Genomic DNA, 27600 nt, shown 5'->3' with positions numbered 1-27600 from the left:
CAATGGATCCCATTTTTCCCTCTCAAACTGTGGAAGAAGGGCAGTTTTCCCTTGGGCCTACTCAGTTCCGGAAAGTGCCTGGATGGAAACAGCTGCCCAAGTGCAGCAGCCCTCCTGCCGGTGTGTGTTCCAAACGGCCTGTTCCCAGCTTGATGCTTCCTGGCCTGTTAGTCATTTAGCTGTGTCATTCCAGTGCTCTGCTTTCACTGCTTGTCTAGGTATGGAAGGTGACACCAGCTTTTGAAGTGTCCACTGGTGTCATGGGAGAAGGCCATTACATCCCTTCTTCCTGTTCATAATGGGACAGATTCAATGATCGGCATTTCCTCTGTCTGTGGCTCACTAATATTGCACCTCTGCTGTGACAGATCTGGTCTCCTTCTGCAGGCCTTGAGGACAATTAATGAACAAAATCCACAATTTCAGTGTGCCTTTTGCTCACACTGGAAAATCCCAAGCTCTGTCAGTATTACTTTCATCCTCTCCTTAGGTGCAATCAGGGTACAATACAACTGGGCCAGCTACAAATGGTTAGACTTCTTCCATACACTCAGGTGATGGATGCAAGGTTATTTTTCCACATTTTATAAACTTTTTGGCTGATCCAGGTGAAAGACTCTGGTGACAGTTACCCCACCTGGAGTACTGCATCCAGCTCTGCAGTCTCCAGCATGGGAAAGACATAGACCTGTTGGGGTGAGTTCAGAGGAGGGCCACCAAGATGATTAGGGAGATGGAGCACCTCTCCAATGAGGAAAGGCTGAGATAATTGGGATTATTCAGCCTGGAGAAGGCTTTAAGGTGCCCTAATTATGGCCTTCCAGTACCTGAAGGGAGCCTACAAGTGCTCGTAGTGACAGGACAAGGGAGAACGAGTTCAAACTGAGAGTAGGTTTAGATTAGTTATTAGGAAAATATTCTTCACCGTGAGGGTGATGAAGCACTGGAACAGGTTGTCCAGAGAAGTTGTGGATGCCCAATTCCTGGGAGTGCTCAAAGCCAGGTTGGATGGGGCTTTGAGTAACCTGGTCTAGTGGAACTAGATGACCTTTAAGGTCCCTGTCAACCCAAACCGTTCTATGATTCTGTGTTGTCCTGCTGACATGCTAATGCTTTGCAAAAATCCGTGTTTAGTGAAAAAGCCTTTGGAAAAAAATCTTAGGTGGTGTAAATAAACGCGGGATGTTGCCCATCGCGCCGAACTGCCCCTACCGCTTCAGCAGCTCATTGCTGCACAGTAGAGTTTTCCAAACTGCACCAGAGCACGTACGAAATCCAAAGGTAAAGTAAAATAAAGAAAACAGCGCCTTTATCCGCTTCCACGGCGCGCGGGTCACGTGGGCGCGCCGCCGCCAATCGGAGCGCGGCGAGGGCGCTCGCGAGGCTTCGGTCTCCATGGCAACGCTGGGCCCGCAGCCGTCCGAGCGCCGGCGGAGCGGCCGCCATGGTGAGTAGCGGGAGGGGGCCGCCGCCCGGCATTCCTCCTTCATCCCGGGATCCCGGCACGGAGCGCTCCGCGTCGGGCGGCCGGCCCGCAAGCGGGGCAGGGGTGCGGCCTGTCGTCATGCGGGAGCCGCTCGGGGCAGCTGCGGCCGCCACCTGCCCACCTGGGCACCCTGCCATCCCTGCGGAGACTCCCAGGGTTCGGGATTTTTGCGGGATCCGGTGGCCCGGTGATTTATCTGCGTATCAGCGTGGCTGACTCGGAGGTCACGAGTGCTTATGTGTTTATTTACTAGTTTAATTTCCTGTCTGTCTGTAATGAATAGAAGCTTTTCAACTAAAAAAACCCTCCAGCAACAGCAAAGAGAACATTAATTTAGCTTTCCATATGATCCCTCATCTGCAATAAGTGGGACTTTGTGGGCAACATTGGGCTTGCAGCCACACTATGAGAGCTGGTTTTATTTACTGCTGGTGCTGCTTCCTCGGCTGCATTTAGTTTCCAGAGTATTGATTGTTCATCCATGTATCCCAGGATTGCATTGTCACTGAAGCTTCCCTGCACGGGTTGTTTACTAAGGACAAGGTGATCAGATGAACTGTTTTGTCTGAGTTACTGCATTGCTGTCCCTTCCCAACATCAGCCATCCTAACAAAGTACATCGGAGTAAATGAGATGGACCTGCCTTTGCATCAGCTCTCCAGGGACTGTGGTGATAAACTCCCACTCATGCCCTGTTGTGCCTCCTTGTCACCCGTGCTGCCTGCATGAGCAGTGGTTATTCTGATGTGAGTGCCCATGCCAATAGTTCGTTTGAAATAGAGGCACACATAAAAGGGCTACTTAGCCAGATCTAAAACTACTTCCTTCTTCATTTGCCCTGGCAATATTTGTTTCTGGGCAATAGGCTGTTGAGAAACAAATTCACATTATCACTTAAGATTAAGATCTCCTTCTTCATCAAAAACAGCATGGCCAGCAGGTCGAGGGAAGTGATTCCCCCCTCTGCTCTCATGAGATCATATCTGGAGTGGTGCATACAGTTCTGGTGTTCCCAACATAAGAAGGACATGGAAGTGTTGGAGCAAGTCCACAGGAGGGCCATAAAGCTGACAAGAGGACTGGAGCACCCCCCCCTACAAAGACAGACAAGTTGGGGTTATTTAGCCTGGAGAAGAGAAGGTTGTGTGGAGACCTCACAGCAAGCTTCCAGTATTCTGGAGGAGACCTACAAGGAAGCCAGAGAGGGACTCTTCAGCAGGAACTGCAGTGATAGAACAAGGAGTAATGGGCACTAATTGAAAGAGAGTAGGTAGATATACAGAAAAAGTTCTTTATTGTGAGGGTGATGAGGCACTGGAATGCGTTGCCTAGCGAAATTGTGAATGCCCCATCCCTGGCAGTGTTCAAAGCCGGGTTGGATGGGGCTCTGAACAACCTGGTCTAATAGGAGGTGTCCCCACCCATGGCGGGGGGTTGGAACTAGATAATCTTTAAGGTCTCTTCCAACACAAGCATTCTGTGATTCTATGATTCTGTGAGAAGTCTCAAGAGTTTACATAAAAAGTAACAAACATGACATACTTTTGTCTGGGTTTTTTGTTAGTACATATATGAAAGATACATGATTCAGCTACATTATGCATGTGTAATGTAATACCAGGACACGTCCAAGAGCTTCCTCTTCTGTACAGTCCTTCTGATTCTGATCCTCTGATTGCCTCTGTCTCTCATTTTGTATGACTTTTTTGAGGCTACTTGAGCCCTTGCTTCCAAGGTCTGGAGCTTTCTCACCCACTTATGAGAGGTGTGTAGGGATTAGACCTATGAAAATATGGTTGTTTTTTACCCTGCTAGTTAGCATGCTAACCCTGTGAAAGCAATCACAGAAACTAGTCAGAAGGCAAGTATTCACAGTAGTTATGATCCTTTTTACTTAAATTTGTTTTTGTGCTTGTGTCCTCCTCTGCAGGCAGAGCTGGGCGTTAATGAGCACCACCAGAACGAAGTGGTCAGCTACATGCGCTTTGCCCGTTTCAAGCGCGGCATGTGTCTCAAAACAGTGGACTCTTGTTTTCAGGACCTCAAGGACAGCAGGTACTGTGTGGGGTGGTTATCAGCAAGAATAAAGCAAAATATGCTAGCAGCAGTGGCAGGTTTGAATACTTTATGAGGTGACTTTTCTCCATTTAGGTTTGTATGTTCTTGTATTTTCCAGAAGTTACAAATGAAATGCTTTTAAACCCAAGTTGTTCAAATTCTTAGGAATTAACATAGATATTGACAGTATGACATTGCTTTATATCTTGCTTCTGATGTCTAAACTGGATGCAAGGCTGTAGCTGAATTAATATTTGTGATTTTAATGATTTAAAGAGAAAATTCAAATACAATAACCAATTAGTAGTGCTGTGGTCATCTAATAACTACTGACAGTGGAGGTTTTTAAAAGATATTGCATCATATGAGTGGTACCTTTGTAATAGGATCTCATAACAACGCAGAATTGTAACCTTTATCATACCTGACTCATTTTGACCGCTCTGTTTAGACTTGTTGAAGAGACCTTCACAGTTGACGAGGTGATAGACATGCTGGATGGACTGCAGAGTGTCGTACACAGTGAAGTGGAGTCAGAGCTCATAAACACAACTTACACCAACGTTTTACTTCTGCGGCAGCTCTTTTCCCAGGCTGAGAAATGGTACCTCAAGTTACAGACAGATGTCTCTGACTTGGAGAATCGGTAACATCTATTGGACTATACTTGCAACAATAGGAAAACTTTGAAGTGTTGACTATTTGCATTCTTTTCCTAACCATAACCAATAGAAACTTATTCTTTTACTATTTTATCAGTGATAGGTTAGCTTCAATGCTTCCATCTATAAAATAGCAAGATACAAAATAATTTCAAACTTGGCAGCAAGATGTTTTATTGGTAATATTCTTTCTTGAATTAATCAGTTAAGAGCAGGTGATTGAACTCAATTAAAAAGCTTTTGTTGTCTGGTTGGATTATATTTCAATTAAGGATGCTAAGTCTATTCTAATGCATGTATCATACCATTGCATGACATGATCTGTTGCATTTATGGTATTTGTGTAGGACTTCACCCTGTACTTCTAACAAGAATTTTACATGCAATAAAAGGCATAGCACCAGCTTGGTGAAATGTGTTTCATAGCATAGGTCTTAGTAAATAAATGCCTTCTTTTATATTTCTTTGGTAAATAAATGCGTCTTTATTTTTTTTTCAAGAGAATTATTGGACCAGGTTGCTGAGTTTGAAAAGTCAGAATATACATCTTCAAACAAAAAGGTAGAATTTTATTTTAATCAAATCATAATCAAATGTCATGTGGAGTCATGACAGATGTTAAAAATGCTTAGTATTCACTCTTTGTGTGTAAGAGAAAACCAAAACCCCATCCTTTTTTTTTCAAAACAGTCTTTGAAACTGTCTAAAATTCACATTTTGCATTTCAGCACCAAGGCTCACTCTGAATTGCCTTGGCTATTTCCAGAGTGCAGGTTCTGCATTTCTGGAGCATGCCTCACACACCTCATCCCAAGGTCAGCCAGACCAGGGATGTGCTGAAGCATCTGCTCCTGGGTTCTCTTCCCCTGGCACCTGGGGTAAGACTGGGAAGTTCACTTACCCCAACATGAACCCAAGAGCTGAGAAGATTGCACAGTACAGATATCACTCTAGCTTGTCTTGCATGAATATGTTTGCACCTTACTTGGTTTGTAAAGGTGTATTTAGTTAATACACCTTTGTGTAAAGGTATATTTAGTTAATATATATTATTTTTAATACTTTAAATGAGAAAATTATTTGGAGCTTTGTAAATACTTTTTCCTCTTACAACCACTCAAATATCTTCTCCTTACTCCTTTGTCTTTTGGTTGCTGCAGGATTGTTAGTCTTCTGTAGAACCATGTTTGCAATACTTTTATGTCTCTATGCAGTATCTTTGTTTAACATAAGCTCAAAGTGAAGTCCATAACTTAGGAGCCAAGGAAACAGTAAAAAATGAACTTGAAATAAAAGGTTGTTCATTTGCTTTACAAAAGAAAGCTGAATTGACTGTCAACTGTCTATTGACTGACAGACTAAAGGAGTACTTTTCTTCCTCCTAGAAATCTGTATAATTTAATTTTTTCACCTTTATTTAATTTCTTTAGTCCACTGCAGATCCCATTAAACCAAAACTGGCTCCATTAAATGAAGGTGGGTCAGAGCTGCTAAACAAGGTAAGAACTTGGCTGTTCATGCAATGTTGTGGTCAATGATCATTCTGCTTATGCAAATGACCTGAATAGCTTTACAGTAATATTTGTATAATGTGTCTGTCACTATACAGACATCATAGTAATATACCCCAGAATGTAAAATGCTAGTAAATTAATAAATATTGCAAAGCATCAGAAATTTACTGCGGTTATGGTCTCTAACATCTATCGCAGTATTAACCCTTCTTTTGCAAAGACATTTTGGTCTCTGTAGTAATTTATTTTTCCATTTAATCGAGTGAAATAGTAAACTAGTTCCATGCAGCTAGCTGGTGCTTCAACAAAGAAGCAAATTAAAATATGTAGCTGGCTGAAATGATTAGGTTATTGAACATTTTCTGTATCACTTGAAGTCAATGTTATTACATCCAGTTTTTTGTGTTATAAGTTGGTTAAATTCCTCCTGAAGAAACAGGCACTCAAAGAATTTGGAATTTACTGGTTTTGAAAACATCTGATTTCTCACTCGCTAAACATTTTCAGAATTACAAAACACTTTCTAGTACTTAACATTATCAATAGCTTTTATTAGGTATTGTACTCATTTCATTCAACTGAACTTTTCTAAGATGCCACACTTCTTACAATACCCTTTTAAGTTTTGGGCAATCAAGATAATTAGATAATCTATTTTCTGTCTTCTGTCCTGTGTTCCCAAAATGATGTGTTGAGTACAATGTCTGAATCAAATTGTTGTTACTCACTATGATAATTAAAGCATTCAAGAATTCAGACTTGTATTTTGCTTATAGATTAATGTAATTCTCTTTCAAAAATAATTTCAAAATCGTAACAGTTTTTGTTGAATATGTACATCTGTTGTCTTTTTTTTTATTCCCAAAATCATTCAGTTCATATGGTGATTTTACTCTGACTGATAAAACATGATTATTTCCTGTTACATAGAACAGGATATGCAGTAACCTGGTATTTGTCTCTATTGAAAAAGAACTGTGGATAAATTCTTACTTGCCTGATGATTGAAAATATGAATGATGAGCAGCAATGAGATTTGCATCTCTGAACATGCAATTTTTAATAATTAATCTTGATACTAACAAGATGCTGATCTCAACAGTCTCAATGTGGTAAAGTATGTGTCTAAGTGAATGGTCCTCTATGTTACAGTAGAATTGGAAACTTAAATTGCTTTCTCACTGGGGCAAAAAATCATGAAAATTGAACGAATTATTGATTTCTTATGGAGGCCAATTTTATAAGCCTTTAGGATCTCTTTTGCTTTCCTAAGTTAAGAAGTGTATTTTCTTCCCTGAAATATTTGGAAAATCCAAAATGGCACAAGAGTGTTCGCAAACATTTTCTTGTTCTTTAACCCAAAGACAGTTGCTTATCTCCAGGAAGAAAATGAAAAATTGAAGACCAGACTCAGGACCATAGAAACACAGGTAAATTCCCTGTAAGCTTGGATGCTTAATGCTGCTTACATATTTAAAAATACCTAAATAAGAATCCCATGGTTATTATTCTTATGTTTTAAGTTAAAATGTTTCTGAGGTTTTAAATTTTCAACATATTGCAGGCTACAGCTGCCCTAGATGAGAAGTCCAAGCTGGAGAAGTCACTGAGGGATTTACAGATGATCCAAGGAGATCAGAAGGTAAATATAATTATATCCTTCTGCTCCCAGAGGGGGAAACTGTTGCCAATACATCCAAAATGTTGGTCTGTATGGTGTGTTTCTTTTCTGGCAAATGCAAGAGTTTGAGTCAGTGTTGTTCCTGCTGACATTGTCTGTTCCTGCTGGTCTGTCAGTCAGCAGGTAATCCATAACATTAGTTGATGTTATGACATGTATTCAGGAACTATCAGGAAGTATTCCAGAATTCATATTCCCAGGGCTGAGAGTTGTATTAACAGACACAAATCTATGTCTGTTTGTTTCTTCATCCTTACTAATGAAAGAATGATACCTAACCTGTTTTTTAGGGCAACAATTAAACACTAATTCTTTCACACATTTGTCACTTGATGTTCACATGAACAAGCCAGACGTGCTGCTTGTTTGATTTTTTTGTAGTTCTCCCTATATCAGCGTGCTGTTAAAAATGTTTCACCATTTATTTTTATTACTTGAGGTTCTTAATCTGTTTTGTAAATGAGGATTCCAACATGGTGAGTTGACACAAATAAATCTGTTCAGGTCACCTCAGTATTTTTCTAAGTTTCTACCTTTATTTGTCAATAATTAGAATTTTCCAAAGTTTGTTCATGTGTAATTGTTTCTTAAATTTAAAACATTTCAGTTCAGGCTTTCAACAAAATTAGAGCGCTTTAATCCCACTATTTTGAGTAATTGACTTTAAAATTCCTGCAGTATTTACAGATTTGAAAGTAAGGTTCAAGATAATAAAACATTTCTATTTTAGTTTTCATATTTTAATCCTGATTTCTTTTTATTTTGCTTTCTACCTGGTTTATGGTATGTACTTGGTTTTCTTAATATGTTAAAAGTTTACTTAGTAACTTTCAAAATTGTATTTAATAATATTTTTAATAGGGAACTCAATCAGTCATGACAAATATTTTCTTTCTCTGTTTTGTTAAACTTTAAATTATTAATGGTTTAAAATACTAAAGGGGTGTATTAAATCCTGGATAATACTGTTTGTAGTGTTAAAAGCTTGGAACCAAATCTCATCCTGCTTTTCTGGTTAAACATGAATTGGCCTCAGTGTCAGGGCTGCTGAGTATCTTCAGCTTTCCTGTCCTAATTTGCTCTCTCTAATCTGTTGCTTTCTCCCAGTTGCTCATAAAGCAGTAGATTTCAAACTCTTTGAACAAATAAATGACTGCCAAACCACAATTGGTTCTTAAGTCCCAACTCATCAAATTGATGGGGTTTTTTTAAATCAATAGTTAATAGATGGCTCCACGCACAAAGTGTGAATCAAAGTAACTGAAACTGGGAGTAACTCCCAGCAGTAACTGAGAGTAGCTGCTCTGTTGGATAAGGTTAATTTGAAGATTTAGAATTTTTGCATAACTAACTTTTGTCATGGTTAGAAAATAACAATTAAAACATACAAAATGTATGTAGTGCTTTTCAACATTGCAGCCTTGGACTCTTGTCTCAGAATTCAAAATAAGCCTTTATTCTGTAACGGTGCTGCTATCAAGTGGTTTGCTATTCTAAAGTTCCAGAGAGAAGAAGGAACAGGGCTTTCTTAGGTTTTAGATTTTGTTGTGTTTAAGGTGCTGCTGGTTCAGTCTCATCCTGAGTCATTACACGTTTGAGTTTGAAACTGAGCTTTAAAACCTTAGAATGTTTTGTGTTTGGTTTTTGTTTTGTTTTATTTAAATGAAAATCCATAGAACAGTTACATTATTATAGTGTTTTATGACCCAGAACTGATGTTCAGAAAGGTCTGAGTTGTTTCTTCTCGTGAGGAAAAAAGGAAAGTTGCTTCACAAGCAACTTGGAGCCTCTTTCTGTAAGACATCTGAGAATGGTGCAATGTTGGTACCTGACTGAGAGTGTGAGCCTAAACACTTTCAGCCTTTCCTACCTGTACTACACTAACAGCTTTGTAAATGTTTCAAAAATACATTGTAACATAGACGTTTAGTTCTTAAATGGTAATTTTCTGTATGGTAAATAACTTTCTGTTATATGATTCATCCTCTGGCTCTAACTAATTCCTAAAGAAGTGAAGTACAAGAACTTGAAATCTCATCTTAGCAGAGAAGACATTCCAGCCATCTTTAAAAGGCATTTATTAACAATTTTTAAAGTTGTAAATCAGTCCCTGCTGTAACTTTTTTTTAGTTAAAGCACTTCTCATTTAGGTTTTACAGGAGTAACATGAACACAATTATTAAAAATGAAGATGTGCCTACTTTGTGTGGAATTTTGCACTTAAAATTTTAAATATTTCTTCCCTTGAATTTTACATATTTTAAATATTTCTTCTGTTGAAGAATAATGCAAACCAGGATATCACTGAACTGGAGAATAAAGTGGCAGCTTTGAAATCCCAGTTTGAGAAGACTTTGAATGACACTACTGCAAACCAAAAATTCTTAGAAGAGGACTTGGTGACAACAAAACATAACTTACTGAAGGTTCAGGATCAGCTATCCACAGCTGAAAAGGTTAGCATTTTATTGTATTGTAAAGATGAATTCCTTACTCACATTTTAACTGATTAGTAATTTAACAAGCATATGCTACAGGATGCAGAGTTTACCAGGCCACACTTTTGCCCTTATATTTTTGTTATTTCAGTGGAAAAGCACATTATACATAAAATAGCAAACCCACAATTAACTGCATGGTTATAACTAGATGAATATTAAAGAATTGACCATTTGTCTGGATAGAAATTTTTAAAAGAAAAGCATATTCTCGGTCTTCTGAAGACTTCTGGCCTGATTCTGTTTTAAAATGAAGTTAGTGTTTCTATGTCTGTCCCAGTAATCTGATTTGAATCTACCAGCTGACTTCATCTAAATTTGAGTAAGTTATGGAAACTAGTACTGCCAACCAAACTTGAGGAGGAAAAGCAAGTAGGTTTTTTTTTTAATATTTTGGTCTAGTCTTCATAATATGTAAATAATATGTTGATGTTGTTATTATGTAGGAACTGGAGAAGAAATTTCAGCAAACAGCTGCCTATCGCAACATGAAAGAGATTCTCACCAAGAAGAATGAGCAGATAAAGGATCTGCGTAGAAGACTTTCCAAGTAAGTGCCTGTCTGTCCCAACAAGATCCTTGTTCTGGATCCACGTTCTGCTCCCATTTTGTCTCTAAAACAGTTTATACATTTTCCTTAAAAAGAAGTTCTAATAGGCTATTCCCTGAGTTTTGACAAGCCAATCCTTTGAATGGATGTTCAGTGTTGTTAAGTCTGGTGTGTGCAACAGCAGCTGTCATGTAGCAAGTAATGAGAGAGTTTAGTATGGAGAGGATGGAGGATATTCATGGGTGTGGTAGATAAGGCCTCAGGTGCTACACACAGAGATACAAATGGGAGATGTTCCAGATGCTTTGGCAATTGTTTGGATTTGTGGGTAGGTCATTCCTTCATTTTCCTGTTGGTTAAACTGGCCAGTTTTAAAAGGAGAAAATAGTCTAAAAAGTAAATGCATGTGTCTGTAGCTTAAGTCATGCAGTAAACCTTGACAGAAATGTATCAGTCTTGGGTGTAATTTATTGCTTGGGTTTCATATTTTCTTTAGAGACAAAATGTCTTTGGGGTGTTTTCAAGTCTGTTTTAATGATTTTTCTACTTATTCTTTTTTAATCCTCAGATATGAGTCAGAGGACTGAAATACCAAAAAGCATCTGATCTATCAGAAGTTGTCATGGAAAGAAAATGTAGACTGGTATTATTTTTCAGTAATTTTTGTTTTGAATGATGTATTCTTTGCTTCTAGTGTTCAAAATAACTATTAATATTAACTTCACACTGAAATTCTACTTCCTTGTAAACCTAAAATTTATAGATATTAGTTTCTGCAGTCCTGTTTTTAATGGTTAGCCATTGACATTTGTTGAGAAATAGCAAACAGGACCTTGTTGAAGAACTGAGAACATTCCCTACAAACAAAGGAGTTTATTTTTGTTAAGAAAAGGGGAAAAAAAGACCAAAAATACATGCATTAGAGTTTTTGATGTCTTCAAGGTGGAAACTCCAGTTGTTACTTTTGTGTAGTTAATATAGTTAAGAAGTAGCATTATATGTAAAAATTGCATCAGCAAAAGTAAAGAGTAGGAGGAACAAAAAGAAACACTTTGATTCTATAATGTTACTTCACATTGGGCATGTCATAGCTCAGCAAAGTGTGGTCAGTAGCACTTTTCTAGAGGGTGTTCATTAGACAGTGAGATAAATATGCTTTATAGCCAAAGTGCTGGACCCTTTCAAATAAAGTTGTGCTTTTTCACTTGAATTCATTTAAAGCAAATTTAAACATCAGAAGACAGATTCTGATTTTGCCAGTATTCTTAATATTGAGATGATAATCTAAATACGCATGGGAAAGTTAATGAAGCAACTTTTTTGGGAAATAAGTTATTTTAAATGTTTTCATCTCCTTTCTTAATGTAACCTCACCAGAAAACAGCTTACTTCTCTTGAGTCTTCTACTTGTCATTCTCTGCCTTGCGTTTGTTTGTCAGTCGCCTGATAGTGCATTCTACTTGTTCATCTGTCCCTGTTCATGTGTATCTTCTATTTTACTCCAAATAAAATACTATGTTTTCAAACATTTAATCTTTAAGGAGCTGGATTTTTTAATAGGAATGTTGTGTATAGCTGGTTTTTTTAATATCTGTGGGAATGGTGGCCAACCAGTAAAGAATTTTGCTAGAAATGAGAACATTTAAATTACAGATTCGTGCTCAAAGCCACATCAAAGCTCACATCAAACAGCTGTAAAAGAGCATGCCAGTGACAGGGCTGAGGAGAGACTGGGGTGTTTATGTTACAGAAACTGACATTTAACAGTGTTTTTCTCAGGAGCTGCTTGAACTGAAACGGATCTTTTTTCCTCATTATTTCTTTAACAAGCAAAGCTGTTAAAATTGCTTAACTCAAATCTGCCATACACTTGCAGTCTAAGTTCTCCTGTTTTCTTTTAACTTCTCATGTTTTCTGTAAGCTCTCCTGTCTTTTGCCTCCCACTGGTTTAGTGAGGTTGGTTTGGGATAAAGCCCTGTGCCTGTGGCAGGATATTATTGCTGTAGCACAATAGTAGCGTGTTATGGCGTGGCATTCTCCTCATGCAGTGGCAGTTAAGATAATGAAGGGTATTCTTTTGCCCCATGTACAGTCACAAAAATTTTAAGCTCTTAGTAGGAATGTACCAAAGAGCTTTTTGGCTGGTTTTGCTCAGAGCAGCAGGAATACTTGTCTGGATGAATGTTGCGGGTTTTTTCTTTGTAATAACACTCATTTTAATGAGATCAGTTACTATTTCTGAAATGGCAGGTAAAGGGTGAAGAGAGACAGATTCTCAGTGACTTCTGCTGGTCTTCTTTTCTCATAAATCTTTGACTCTTGATTTAGCTGGAATATTGACTCTCTGATTGACCTTCATTATCTGCTTAGAAACCATCTCAGCAAGAAAGTACACTGTCGACTTCAGTATATGGCTAGGTCTCAATGAAATAAGTTGGCTGTAGACCAGCATTGTTACACACCTTGTTATCTCCTCAAATGAGTAAGGCAAAACTTGTAAAGAGCTGTGCAGTGCAAAATTGAAACTCTGAGTTCCTGCCTTGCAGATTGCCGGTTTAGCGAGTGTGAGATCACTGCAATGCTCGCTTTTTGTGCTGCAGAAGGGCTAATTAAAAGTCTTGTGTGGAGCTCTTGATGAAAAATACATCATCTTTGACAGGTGATGTACCTGTCAAAGAAGACTTGGAGCATTATACAGTAGTGATCTTTTTTTCCTTGAGATAGGTACAATATTTTGAAGATGGAGATGACATCTGAACGTCTCCTGACAGTGTCTGATGTTTCTAAAACCTCACTTTTTTCCCTGAGGTGTAAATTCTAATACTGCTTTTAGCAGTCTCTGTTCCTTGTACTGCTCAAATAGGTATCATCCATTTCTTCCACTTCAGTTGTTAATTCCCTAGTTATGCCTGAAGGGAATGTTTAAAAAGAAAAATTCTGTATAACTGCCTGGTCTGCAGAAATCACATCTTTTCAAGCTGGTTGGGGTTTGCTTTTTGGTTTTGTTTTGTTTTTTCTTGCAGACTGAAGAATATTTTTTAGGGGAATGAAATCTAGGCAGCTCAGCTTTGCTAAGTACTGAATCTGACAGCCAACAAACAACCCTATGTTCCAACAGTGACTTCAGTAGTTGTTATTAAATGAGCCAGCAGTCCTGCATGTTGCCATCTTAATGAGGCCTTATATTACCCACTGATCTTTAACTGTTCATAAAGTACTCATTAACCTGTTTTTCTCTTCTGGCTAATAGCCATTTAGAAAAATGTCCTAAGATGAATACTAACACATATATTGATACTTAACTTGCATGTGTGCCTTTTTGTTTGGTAGACTAATATTAAGAACAGTTGCAATTTGGGCATTTCCCACATACCTTGATTTTGGGAAACCCAGTCAGCTGCCAGGAGCTTAGATTTCAGTCCAGCCAAAATGTTCGTAAGATTCCCTATTTTGATTTCCCTTTTCTGGCATTATCAAGGACAGGTCTTGATTTCTGTGTGATATGAAATGCTGTGAAACCACAGTGAAATCCTTACTGCCTCAGGAAGCAAATGTGAATCATGTTGGGGTATCAGGTGGCTGAATGCATCGAGCTTAAAAGGTTTGATCTGGTCTAGAAGGATATGCCTTCTAAAACATTTTGAAGTCATTTGAAGGTAAGTTTGTATGTGAGCAGGTAAGAATTGTTATTGTAATTGTTATCATAGCTATTTTTGTAACTGACTTTGAACAGAGAATGTGCCTAGGGAGTTAACCTGTGATTATTAATTTTGACAACGTCCCAGGGAAAGTATTGTCCCAGGATTCCTGCTCTACTCTGGCTGCCTGCAGACTTTCCCTGAAGACATCTTGTGCCCTCCTTAGCAGAGTCTCCTTTTGGGTATACCCTGAAGTATTAGGCAGCATATTTGGAGTCAGCTCTTCTCCAAATAAAGGGGGGTATATACATGTCATTCTGTTTCAACAGAAATTTTCTTTCGTTAGTTATTTTTTAATTATTATTTTTAGGGACTTGTTGATGTAGTGCCTTGGAGTGTCCGTGGTAAGTCATAGTGATGCAGAGAGGTCGGTGCAGAACTGTGAAAGAGCAGCTCACGACTGCCAGCTGCTGGTGAACGAGAGAGCTGCCGGGAGACCTCCCCAGACTGCAGGCAAGCTTTGACAGAGAAGGTGGGAACTGGCAGGTGACAAGCCGAAGAACGGACTGAGTAATCCACCTACCTTTTAGTGACATGCCCGTTTCTGACTCTCGTTTGACGCAGGTCAGTTTGAAGTTCGGGTGAATTAGGTGCAATTCTACGAATCAGAACTGCTTTGAGTGCACCTTTATGGAGTGAGTACCCTAAGAAATCACACAGTCAGAAGATGGATAGAGCTATGGTGCTAAGGAAAAGCAAGGAAAATAGAGAGGCTGTTTTCAGGCATGCTTTTCTTGGGAGGTTGAGGTAAAGTGAAACAGTTTTAAGGGTGATTAAGAGGTTGGAAATTACTTCAGGGTACAGACCCTAAAGGCATCATCTACAGTTTGGAACTAAGCAGCAAGCAGTAGTGATAAACTGGAAGGAATAATTGTAATCCTAGTAACAGTTTAGAGGAGTAACTGTAGTCTCCAACTACACATAGAGCAATTGCCAAACAGTTGTCATGGCCTATGAGCTGTCAAAGATCTGGCAATCCAGATGGATTGATTCTTTCTCCTAAGGTAAGGAAATAGGCATCTTAGGGGAGCAGCTGTGAATAGTGAATCCCAACAGAAAACCCGTATGTGGAAGCTGTTACCCTCTTGTCTGCTTGTCTGCTTCCCTTGACAGCATCAGTAAACACGTGCAGAGGCTGTAGAGACTCCATGGCTTTGCTTTGATATTCATCTGATACATGAGCAGATACTGTGTTTGCATTTGGAAGTGGGTGCCTCCAGGAATGGAAGATACTAAACACCAGAGCTGCTGACACTTTGTTCCCCTCCCACATGTCTGACTCATCAAGGAGAGTCCAGAGGTTTATTTTTAAATCTAAGGGGTATAGTAATACATGTTGGAGGTAGCATAATAAGGTCCAGGCTACCTGGTAGAATTTCTTCCTGCCTTGTTTCCCTGACTTTTGCCAATAGAACTATAAAGGTTCTCTCACACCCTGAAATCATGATGCCCAACCTGTTGTAAGACCCCAGATTCCCTTTTTGTCTGCATTTTAGGTAGCTGGGAGAGGCATTTGGCTTTTTACTGTACTGGCATCAAGAGACACAAGCCCAGGATTTTTAGTTGATACCTTCACCTAAGTACTTGTAGTTTTGCTTCAGTAGTAAATGGGATTCTTTGCTTTGTTTATCAGCTTCTGACTAGGTTTACATAGGGCAGTTCTCCTGGGCAGTCCCATCAGTCCCTGGTCTGCTGTGCAGATGAACCCCTGCCCTTTTCAACCACTCCCCCAAACCCCACAGCTCAAATTTGTTAGGTACTGGGAGAAAAAATTCTTTGTAATCCTTCTTTAATATGAGCAGTGAAATGATAAAAAATTCTTGTGTATGTCTATTAGAGACTTGTCTTTGTACCTAAAGATAAAGCTCAAGCCCTTCCCTAACCCAAATGAAAGCAGTTCAAGGGAGATAAAATCATGAACAGCATCAGAAATAGCATATTGATAATCTGAAGTGTGTATACAAAGTCCCACAGCAAGAATTCCTAAGCGTTGTCTGTTCAAATACATTTAAATATATTTAAAGCGTGTGTCTCAAGGAGCCACTAGACGACAGGCACTTTGCTGGGTGCCTATATGCATGACCACCTTTAAAAAAATGTCACAGTAGTCTGTGATCTGAGCTACTGATGAGGCTGACATTTGTGAGAGAGGCAAGCATTCATCTCATTCCACCTGAACTTCCTGATCTGGGCTGACCCAAGATAAGGACATCACATCTCTCTGCCTGCACAATCTCCTCCAGTCCATTAGTAAACTAGTTTGAAATGTAATGGGAAGGAGGTACAGAGCCCAGGAAATCTTTAACTTGACGATGCTCATCAGTAGGAGTAATCTATTCACACAGAAGCATCCCAAGTGGTAGTGATGTGCTATTTTTAAGGCTGTCCTGCCAGTGAATTATTTAATACTGTAAGCTGTTTATACACATCATTTATAATAAATCTCACTGCCAGGGATGGGCATTTGACTTTCTAGTAATTTCGTGATGTGGGACAACTCACATTGTCTGTGTGTGTCTTTCAGTTTAACAGCTTATGGATTTAAAATTACCTTGGATTATTCCTTCCAGCAGAATTCTGGGTTATACCCATGAGGCATATTTCCAGGGCTAGCTGGCATGTTGCAGTTCTGCAGGCAAGACAAGAATGCACAGATACTGCAAAAAAGTCACAAACTTCCCTCAGACCTGTACTACAGAAGGCTTTGGCATACCCTGATGTCTTCCAATGACAACTTACATCTCTAGCACCACTAAAATACACCCTGAAGAATGGATGCACCTAAAACCTCTTGCCATCACCTTTTCTAAGCTGTGAGAAAAGTAGTGTCCCACTTGGTGACTTTGGTAATACAGGTGGCTGGTCAGCAGGTGCACCAGAGTGGTTCTGTTGGGCTCAGCAGCACTGCACGACACGCTCTGCAGTTCGGGCTCCTGTCCAAAGGCCCGGGGGTTGGGGTTCTCACCTGTACCCACAGCTGGAGGCCTTGGCTCGGCCAGTGCCCAATGGGATGCTGGAGCAGCCCACACAGCACTGGCAGGGAGCAAATTTCCTGGCACTGGAGGAATGAGACTGACAGCAGCTGAGCGAGTCTTACTTGTAAAATGGTCCTGAAAGGTGCCCTGGAAAAAACCCATTTAAACAGAGGAAGGAAGCTGAGTCCTTGGAGTTGCTCAGCTGCTTTTTATTGCTGGAGACTCTGCTGGCAGCCTCCTTCACTGGAAGACCTGTCCAAAATGGTTGAGCTCAAAGTGTACCTTGGCAGGGGCCCAAACACACAGGGTTCATGTTCAGACCTGGCACCTCAATGTGCCTTCAGATGACCCAAAGGCCTCCTAGATCCTTCTGCTTCCACAATGGCCACAGACATCTTTTTCCACTGGCCTTTGTATTTGGTCCCTGCTGCTTGTGAAAGTATTTTAAAACGGCAACCCCTCAGAAAAGTTCACCTGCAGCAGTGGGGTTTGAGCATGAAGGTAAGTGAAGAGACTGCCCATTTCACACTGTTGTGCACATGCAGAGTATGTAGAGGGAGGGCAGTATTCCCGGAGGGTCGAACTTGAGTGCTGTTCTCAAAGTGTGCACCGGGCTGGGGACCTGCGTGGCTGATAGGACTGTTTCAGGGCCACTTTGGAACTGGGGAGCGTGCTGGGTTGGTTGAGGTGAGCACCAGGGCACGGTGATAGGATGTCTGAGGACCTGTTTATTCTTACCCTAAAAGTCAGCACTGACAGTCCCTAAACCCAGTCCTAATGGTGTGGGAACCCCTCTTCTGTGCATTCAAATTCAAGCTGGTGCCTCATGCAGATGAATGCCACTCGGTAGTGAAGGGAGCCCTGTGGAGGAGTGTTCCATTTCCAAAACCAAACTGCAGCCCCAGTGTTATTTCCTCACAGCTTCAAGTTAGCATGTGAGTCAATAAAAATCCCTCAGCTCACATCCTTCCCAGAAATGCCAGTCAAAACCCAAGCAGCTATTCACCCAAAGTACCAATTTTATAGTTCTGTGTGTGTCTATAATCTATTTACCAGCATTCCTATTTCAGTATGTGCCTGTTAATAAGATTAGTAATTAAAAAGCTTGATAGGAATTGGCAAGCATAGCTCCTCCGCCTTTCCCTCCCCTTCAAGCCGGACTGGCGTGGAGTGTGAGGCACGGTTGGCAGAGTACCTGAGGGAGTGAAGGCAGGAGGCTCTGCTGAAACCTCTGCCTGCAAGAAGGCAATGGAGAAATCCCGACCCTTATGGGACAATCCCCTGCAGTTTATTTTTGCGTGCATTTCCTATGCTGTGGGGCTGGGAAATGTGTGGAGGTTTCCATACTTATGTCAGATGTACGGAGGAGGTAAGTGTGGTTTGCATTTTCTTGCTTCCTTTGAGGAGGAGTGTGGCAAGCTTTAAGTCCAAAAGTATGTTGTCCATGCTAATGCCTGTCCACCCAGCAGGGTCCAGGGCAGACTAGGAGGTCTGGCTTTCTGTTGGTGTGCAATCTGCTTTATTGTGGCTTTATTTTATGTATTCTTTAGCATTAGGCTTTTACCTGACAGCTGCCCCAATACAGTGGCATTTCTTTCCTGTAAGTGGCGATGAAACAGTGGGAAGGCCCATGTTTTCTGAAAGAATGGAGGTAGAGTGAGAGATATAGATCCACATGGTATTCATTTATTACATTTTTGCCCCATTGAATCACTCTGAAAGTGTCAGAAACTGGTTCATATCCTTTTACATTCACCAATGGGGACTTGGAAAATATTGAGAAGGGGAGATGATGACACTGATTTAATTTAAAGGTCAGCTGTATCATTTCAAGTACCTGTCATTAATGTCTTTTATACAAAGCCTTACTTGAGGAGATGATAACCTGGCTGCAAATCTGCCTTGAAGTTGGCTGAAATACCTTAACCAACAGGAGTTCCACAGCTAAAGCCTCCCAGTAACCTTTGAAAATAAGGAATAAATTGATTTGTCCTCCAAAGATAAATAAGCCAACCAAAAAAAACCCCAAAACCCCCTTTGAAAGTTTATCCTCCTCCTGGGTCCAAACTGAAGAAAGATGTCTGTGGCATATATGAGCCACAGCTGTTGTACCTTGGAAATCAAAAGTCAGTTAATTAGATTAATTAAAGACCAGTACTAATAATCTCCTCTAGTATACAGCTACCACTGTTTTGAAGAATCTTTAGAAATAGCCTCTCTTTGTAAGACAACAAAGTTTTTTACTACTTCTCATACTGCATCTGTTGTTGTAGTTTTGCACCCATCTCAATCTTGCATTAGGGGACATGATGAGCATCTGCCTCATCTGCTTCTGGTCTCCTTCTGCCCTTTCTTCCTTTCAGGAAGACACACTAAGCTGTTTAATGACTTTTTACTCCTTTCATGCTTGTTTTTTTTGGCTGGTAGCTTACTTCTAAATGCACTTGTGGTAGTAGGAATTGGTTCATGCTGCTATTTGAAAAGGCATCTCAGCGCTGAGACTGCATCAGAGCTGTCCTGTTGGATCAGGTCAGAAAAATCCAGATAATATGGTGGGTGAAGGGTGAGTAGAAGATGAATACTGCAGTGGCTGAAGCTTTCTTAGACACTTCAGATAGCAGAAATGATAGATGTGCTGTAATTTTGCATGTATTTGCCTTCACATGCTCTAAGGGTAAAGACTTCTTATCTGACACTGAACTCTAGCACAAAGCTTAAAATGTGTTTCTGTATGCAGATCAAACTGCCCATCATGGCAGACGTCCCAAAGGACAGCAAAACTCGGACATTTTGCAGGCTTTGTGTGGTTCTTTTAACCAGCCATGTGTATTGTAGCGGGTGGTGAGGATTCTCTGAAGTGTAACCAAAACTGGAACACTTGGTTAGCCTGAATAGAAGATTAAATAAACTTGCTCATTGCAGGGGCTTTGGACTAGATGACCTTTAAAAGGTGCCTTCCAACTCAAACTGCTATATGATTCTACTATACACCCAAGTATTTTCTGAAAAGCATGTTTTGTAAGAGTGTCTTTCCATTATTTTTCGTTATATTTTCTATTATTTTTCTCATCACCACTTTTATTTATGTGGGGAAAGGCAGCTCTTTCTACTGTGAAATTAAAACTCCTGACAGCAGGTTTTGCTTTTCTTGTTTTATTCACTGCCCTGTTAAAGAGGATTCTGTGGCTTTCCAGGGGTTCACAAAACCCACAAATACAGAAGATCGTTTCAGGATCTTAAAAGCTGGATATGCCAGGCACTGGGATTAGGGGGGGGACACCAGCTTGTTTGGCATCTTCCTTGTAATAAAGCACAGAGCCAGTCCCTGTCCTGCCCAGCAGGGCAATAGGGCCTTATCGCAGCTGATACCGATAAACAGTATTTGTAGACTTTATAACCTGACATTCTGTTCATCAGCAGTTTGCCTCCTTCTCGTCCTTCTCCTTGCTTTCCTGCCGAGAGCATGACCTGAGCAGAGCAGGGGGCATTCAGACCTCGTAGGTGCAGTTCCTCCATCCCTAGGCAGGCTGGGCCAGGCTCAGACGAGGCTGGGGTGGGTCTACAGCAGGGCTGGTGCTCAGCAGCGCTCAGCCCCGGGCGAGGAAGCCCCTGAGCACCAGGCAGGAGCCTGAGCAGGGGCCAGGGTGCCACGGCCAAGCCCAGTGCCTTGAGCAGACCCTGGGCACACTGCATATTTTTCCAACTACAGGGATCTGGCCTGGGGGCTGTTTTTTGCAGACAGGTGGCACCGTAGGGAGCAACGCCCGGTGTAAATGAGCAGGGAATTGAGTGGTGCTGTGCTGATTCACAGCTGATAAGGAGCTGGTTTATCGACTGCCCAGAGTCCCTTATATGAGACATTTTGGTTCTACTCTTTGGGACGAGTGGCGTTAGGAGCAAGATCTGTGTGCAAACAGGATGTAGAGCAAGGGGCAGGGGCTTGGCCCTGGCACCCCCAGCTGCGGGGGGACGTTGGGGTGAAGAACAAGCCTGGAGGCATTTCCCCTCCTTGCCAGGTGGCACAGTCAATGCCAAACATGTGGCAGCGCTGCTGGGAGGGTGGAAAAGCCTTCGCAAGGGCCTGATGCTGATTCCCCTGTGGTACATGGCAGAACTCCCCTCAGTGGCTGCTGGGGCAGCTGGCACCCCACCGGCACGGAGCGGCTGCAGGAGCTCTTAAACCTCCGACGGCTCCCTTGCGGCATAGGAAGTTATCTAACAGACTAACAAAGGGGTTGTTAATAACAAGAGAGCTGGGAGGTGGGAAATTAATTCCCAGAATAAACCGGATTATTGCTCTGTGTTTATTTCCAGGTCTTTGCCTCAGTCGCTGCACGGAGTTCATTCCTCCACAGCACTGCACAGAGCTCATTGCAAGGAATGTTAATGCCACAGATTAAACCCTAAATAAGAGATATTTACGTAAATATTTTGGCTTGCTGTAAAAAGGGAAGCAGGGAAGCCTTCGCAAAAATCCAGCTTTTGACTCAGTCAGCAGCTCTTTCTGAAGTGAGCCCCAAGTCGAATACAAGGATTTTCATTTCTTTCCGGCAGAAATTTAAGCCAAAGCACATCCTGGTTGCCAGGTGGGAAGGTCCTTTCCCCTTCCTCACTGTCAACCTTCCTATTCCTGCTGCTGCTCTTCCACAGGAGCATCTCTGTGGCTCTCCATGTGGCGGGAAGTAGGGATGAGCAGCCCCATGCAGGAGGAGACTCTATGCCTCTGTCCCAGCGTCTGCTCCCAGAGGTGGGGCCCTGGGGGAAAAGCCTTCATTCATTTGCTGGTGCTTGTGGGCTCAGCATGGGGATTTGGGAGGGTTTTTATTTGGTTTTTTGGTTGCTTTTTTATTTTTTAGCAAAGCCAGACTTCAACATGTTACTCAAAACTCTCTGTTTGACACAGACATTGCTGTTACTTTTTTTTTGAGCACTTTGGCAGAACACCCCACACTGAAGTAAATCTTTCCCTCGGCCTCTTTGTCTCATTATCGTTTACAAGGTTTGGCGGGTGGTTGGTTACCCTTTAACAGCCCCAGCCCCCAGCGTTGCTCAAACCGCCCAGACTCATCTGGGCGGTTCTGCCTCAACGCAGTGCCGGCCAACACAGTTTAACAGCAGAAATCCCAGCCCTGCCAAGTTCCTGCGGAAAATTCCCTGCGCCCAGGCAGTCAGCGCCCACCAGCCTCTGGGACGCTGCCTGAAACCTCTGTGAGATGTCCGTCAGGATTGGGCCGTGCCCTCAGTACTCAAGATGCCTAGACAGGACCCAGACCCAGCCGGCCTCCGGGACACTGACTGCTTGATTTGAACACAAATAGGGCAATGTGGTGTTTATCTTGCTGCTGATCTGCCGAAAGCTGACTGTAGGGTTTGTCCTCACAGGTGGCTTTTTGATCCCATACCTTGTCATGCTGATTGCCGAGGGGATGCCGCTGCTGTACTTGGAGCTGGCCGTGGGGCAGCGTATGCGGCAGGGCAGCATCGGCGCCTGGAAAATAATAAGCCCCTACCTCTGCGGTGTTGGTATGTTCTCAGCTTCCATCTGTATTTTCCAGCACACAGGGAATGTGGGTGATTTTAGATAGGAGAGCTTTGTCTTTCAGGGAAGACCCAGGTGGGAGCTCAGGTTTTACTGTGTCTCACCAGGCTGAGCAAAGCCAGACACCTCATGGCATGCATTTATCCTGTCCCTTGTGGGGCATTGGGGCCAGACCCCAGCTTGCTGTGTTGGGTCTGGATTCAGAGGTGTGAGTCCCCCTGCCCTCAGGCAGACTGCCAAAATCACGGTGTGAAGGCCAGTGCTAAACCCAGCCCTTGGGGCTGCCTACGCTGGGCTTTGACCCCAAGAGCACCTTCCCAGTAAGCTCAACATGAGTGATAAAATAGTGCCTTAATTTCCTACTGTTCCAGTCTACCATTTACTAATGTCCATTCTTAGATACATTTTTATGTTATTAAATTACCATGAAAACCCAAGCTATCATTAATTTGCATGCGCACACATTTTATTTTTAATGATACATTGAATATTCCCTCCCTAGGGCCTAGAGTATAAAATCGAGTTCAGGATAGTCCTGGTGGGAGGAGGAGGCAGTGTCTGCAGTGACAGGGACATGCCCTGTGTGCATGGCTGTGCAGGGACACAGCCCCTGCTGTGTCAGCCATGGCAGTGCTGCTCCCACACCCCACAGATGTTATGGAACCCTGGGCATTTTGGGATTTTGCTGCTGACCAAGTGTCTCCCTCCGTACCTGCAGGAGTTGCCAGTGTTGTCGTCTCCTTCTTCCTCTCCATGTACTACAACGTGATAAACGCCTGGGCTTTCTGGTACCTCTTCCACTCCTTCCAGGTGTGTGGGCTCCCAATGGCCCAGTTTGGCCCCACTGTGGCTGTGGAGGGTCGTGGTGGCTTTGCATTGGTGCTGGATGTTGCATGGCACCATTGTCAGCTGGGAAGGGGAGGTGGAGCATTGTCAAAAGCTTCAGAAACCCAGGGCTTTTCTGGAGAGAAAAGTGATGCAGTGGTGTCTCCCTCCATGGTCTTCCCAGAGGCATTTGCCATTGTCTTCTCCTCACCATGAAATTCAGGTCAAGGCCAGCCTTGTGACTCTTCAGTCACATGTGCCTTGTTGCCAGGGTGTCCTGGCAGGGGAGAGGTCTGGCCCCATGGTAGAGACTTGGAGAGTGTCATCCCCAGGGGAGAAGGTTAAGGAGGCTCAGTCCTTGGGGAGAGAATCAGTTTGGTCATCCCCAAGGAAGAGGGACAGAGCAGGTCTGTCTTTGGGTAGAGAGTCAGAAAGGGTCGTCCCCAGGGGAGAGGATCAGAAAGCATCAATCATTGGGGAGAGGGTCATTCCCAAGGGACAGTGTCAAAAGAGATCATCCCCAGGGGAGAGGGTCATCCCCAGCCCCAGGCAGCACCGTGCAGAGAGAAGCAAGCCCGGGCAGAAAGCTGCCCTTGCCATCATCTTCCCTGCTCCCGACCGGCAGCTCGGTTCTGCCTGCCGTGCCGAGGGCACTCACTCCATGTCCCTCCCTCCCAGGACCCCCTGCCATGGGCCACCTGCCCCCTCAACAGCAACCGCACGGGCTACGAGGAGGAGTGTGAGAAGACATCGTCCACGCAGTACTTCTGGTACCGGCAGACCCTGAACATCTCCCCGTCGCTGGAGGCCAGCGGGAGCGTGCAGTGGGAGCAGGCGCTGTGCCTGACGCTGGCCTGGCTCGTGGTTTACCTCTGCATCCTCCGCGGCACCGCCTCCACCGGCAAGGTGAGCGCGGGGCACAGCCCTGCCGGGCCGGGCGGGGCGTGGGGAGCGGAGACGAGCGCGGGAAGGCAGTGCGGGATGGCTGCTGCTCCTTGGGGTCACGGCATCTCCCCCGGAGCACCGCGCTCTGCTGCCTCTGCTGCCCTGTCAAGTTGCAGCTGAGACAGGATCAACCAAAACACTGAGTGATACTAAAAAAATAATCCAGAAAAGTCCTTTAAACACAGCCAGCTCTCTGCAAAACCAGTTGCTAGGCTGCTGGCCATGAGGAAAGCCATCTGCCACGGCAGAGCCGTGTCAGGAGATGTCTATTCCTTGGTCTTTGCAAGAAAAAAAATACACCTACTGGACAGTTTTTGCTTGCTTTTTCTTCACAACAGAAATCATGAGGAAGTGGGGAGAAAAACCCCAATGTCCTGGCTGAGCCTGCACTAAGCAGCAAGCTGAGGGCTGTAATCCCCAAATCGTCTTAGTCAAATACAAGAAAGCCAAGAGACTGTAAACTAGGAAAAACCTCTCGAACTTGCTGCTACTGATTCAATTAAATTTTGATTCAATTTGATATAATTCAAATTTGATTTTGACCTTTTATGACCTCTGCTTGCCTTCCTTATAGAGCAAATTATGAATGACCTTTGCCTAATGAGTTTTGGATAGATAGTCACTTAGTTTGTGAATGCTGCAAATATTTTAGATTTTTGTTTGTTTTCCCATCAAAGAGAAGACACTGGGAAGAGTAGTGCAGGTCTTCAGTATTATTAAAAACTTGTTTCCCTAAAATGTAAATCTAAAGTTAGATCTGTCTGATATTTCTTTAAAGACTAATACATGATAACAAACACAATAATGGAAATTAGCTATGTAAAGTGAGACTGACATAGCAGATTAGCTTTGTCTTATGTATTCTTTAGACCAAGGTCTTTCCCCTCTTTCCCCAGGTCGTGTATGTGACAGCCTCTTTGCCATACTGTGTTCTCATCATATACCTCATCAGAGGATTAACACTTCATGGAGCTGTGAATGGGCTCATCTACATGTTCACACCAAAGGTGCAGAAAAACTGTATTGAATTTTTAAGGAAATGTTATTGGTTACTGAGCATGTAAGTTTTTAAAAGGTCTTGGTCCTCCTTTTTTTATACTGAATTTTTGCAGCAGTACCGTAGGTCTGGCAGCTGGAAACCCCAGCTGGGAGTGGCTGGAGGCTGTTCTGCCATGATACCCATAAGCTGCTTGCTTTTTCCTGCAGAAGAAGACCTTCCCATTAGCATAACCTATTACTTTCAGTCAGAGCAGAAACCCTGTCCAAAACCACCCCTGACCTAAAATGAGTGCACAAAGGGCCCCATCCCTGGCCTTGTCCCTATCCCTGCAGGCTGGAAGGGGCAGTGCTGGGCCCTGGTGTGAAACTTCATGGTCTTGCTCTCTCATCTGGTTTTTGCAGCTGGAGCAGCTGTTGAACCCCAAGACCTGGATCAGTGCTGCCACGCAGATCTTCTTCTCGCTGGGCCTTGGCTTCGGCAGCCTCATCGCCTTTGCCAGCTACAACGAGCCAAGCAACAACTGCGAGAGACACGCCATCATCGTGTCCCTCATCAACAGCACCACCTCCATATTCGCCAGCATCGTCACCTTCTCCATCTACGGCTTCAAGGCGACCTTTAACTATGAGAGCTGCATCAACAAGTAAGAGCCCGCTGTTCCGCTGCTTTTCCACTGCAAGCTGTTCTGGGGCAGGTGAGGGGGGAGGTAAATAAATAACAGCACGCAGCACTGCCAGCACTGCCCCAAGACCAGACCCGATACTGCTCTAATAAAGCTAAAGGAGCTATTCAAGGTGATGAAGCCTGAGATGAAAGGTCAGAGTGCTTTGCCTTTTGACACCTGGGTGCTGCTTCCAGGCACGGGCCTAGGCAAGAGGATGAGTTTGACTGGGCAGGTGACAGAGGCACTTTCCCCTGTGTTCTTGTCCTGGCACATGCTCCAGGGAGTGTGGGGGAGCTGATTAATAAACGCAGTGATGCTCAGATCCCACTTTTTAAGGCTAAGCCCTGTTCCAGGAGCACAGCCTCCTTGGCTGTGATGCTCTGCAAAAGCCCAGCAGCCTGCAGGATTGTGTCCTGTAGCTGCAAGCATGCATGCAGTTCCTGGCACAGGGCCCGTGGCAGTTACACATTTACTCATATTTTTAAAACTTTCAATCTATCTGCTGATCAGAGAGGAAACCAAGCTGCTAGTTCTTGCTTGTTGCCAAAAGACTTTAAAGTTGGGGGGTGTGGACATGAGACTGGAGGGCAAAGGGGAAGAGACACCAGCCAGCACTGGCCAGCACCCAAAATACCTGCCTGGGAGCAGCAGTTTGGGTGCAGGAGCTGCTCCCCCCAAGGCACTGATGAGCACAAGGTTGCCCATGTCCCAACACTGTGCTGGAAGTGCTCCTCTCACCCAGGGAGACTGAAGCCCTGGGGCCAGCAAAGCATCCTCACTGGGCCTGTGGAAAAAAGGGGTGAGGTGTCCTGGGCCTGAAAGCTGTTAAATTCCTGTAATCCTTCCCAGGGTGATCCTGCTGCTGCTGAATGCTTTTGACCTGGAGGAAGGCTCTTTAACAGCAGACAATCTCAATGAGATGAAAGACTACCTCATGGCCACCTACCCGCAGGAATATGCCCAATTAGCACCACAGATTAAAAACTGCAGCTTGGAAGCTGAGCTAGACACGGTGAGTTGCTAGTTTTTGCTGTCCCCTTTGCTCCCACTGAGCTCAGGTGCCCCATGTGAGCCCAGGAGCTGCCTGATGAAGGGCTGGGGATCACTTCTACACCTTAGGATGGGGCAGGGGCTCACTCAGGTCATCAGCATCCAGTGTCTGTGCAGTTGGGGTAAAACAGTGAAGACCTCACCTACCTTTGCTGTGCAAAGTCACACCTTGGGTGTACTTTGTCATGACACAGAGTCACTCTCTTACATCCTTTATCAAGCTGAGGAGCTGCCTGTAACTCTTGTTTCCCCCCCTTGTCTCTGTCAGGCTGTCCAGGGGACGGGACTGGCATTTATAGTCTATTCGGAAGCGATCAAAAACATGGAGGTGCCCCAGCTGTACTCTGTGCTCTACTTCTTCATGCTGCTGATGCTGGGCATTGGCAGCATGCTGGGGAACACGGCTGCCATTCTCACGCCGCTGACTGACAGCAAGGTCATTGCCTCCCGCTTTC

General features: G+C 43.3%; 2 protein-coding genes across 4 annotated transcripts in view; both read left to right on the top strand.

The window, feature by feature from the left end:
- Nucleotides 1-1405: 1405 nt before the first annotated feature.
- LZTFL1 (leucine zipper transcription factor like 1) lies at nt 1406-10453 on the top strand (the record flags this gene model as incomplete). The annotated part of the gene is made up of 9 exons (XM_082285965.1): nt 1406-1447; nt 3417-3541; nt 3996-4190; nt 4707-4767; nt 5637-5705; nt 7085-7150; nt 7285-7362; nt 9684-9857; nt 10346-10453. The coding sequence occupies exons 1-9, from the start codon at nt 1445-1447 to the stop codon at nt 10451-10453; spliced, it is 879 nt and encodes a 292-aa protein (XP_082142091.1). The 5' UTR covers nt 1406-1444.
- A 7917-nt stretch (nt 10454-18370) lies between these two features.
- The window catches only part of SLC6A20 (solute carrier family 6 member 20), a gene marked incomplete at its 5' end in the record, with an annotated part of 13486 nt that continues 4256 nt past the window's right edge, over nt 18371-27600 (top strand). Inside the window, 8 exons of one of the 3 annotated variants that reach the window (XM_082281649.1) lie at nt 18371-18491; nt 22505-22645; nt 23380-23471; nt 24165-24392; nt 25328-25438; nt 25833-26074; nt 26945-27107; nt 27414-27596. In XM_082281649.1, the coding sequence (XP_082137775.1) occupies nt 18371-18491; nt 22505-22645; nt 23380-23471; nt 24165-24392; nt 25328-25438; nt 25833-26074; nt 26945-27107; nt 27414-27596 (1281 nt within the window). The remainder of the gene's footprint in view (nt 18492-22504; nt 22646-23379; nt 23472-24164; nt 24393-25327; nt 25439-25832; nt 26075-26944; nt 27108-27413; nt 27597-27600) is intronic. The other 2 variants (XM_082281651.1, XM_082281650.1) reach the window with 2 other exon arrangements.

The sequence above is a fragment of the Coloeus monedula genome, assembly GCF_965178545.1.
Source record: "Coloeus monedula genome assembly, chromosome: 1".
In the NCBI taxonomy this organism is placed as follows: domain Eukaryota; kingdom Metazoa; phylum Chordata; class Aves; order Passeriformes; family Corvidae; genus Coloeus; species Coloeus monedula.
This window is presented reverse-complemented; position numbering and strand designations above follow the sequence as displayed.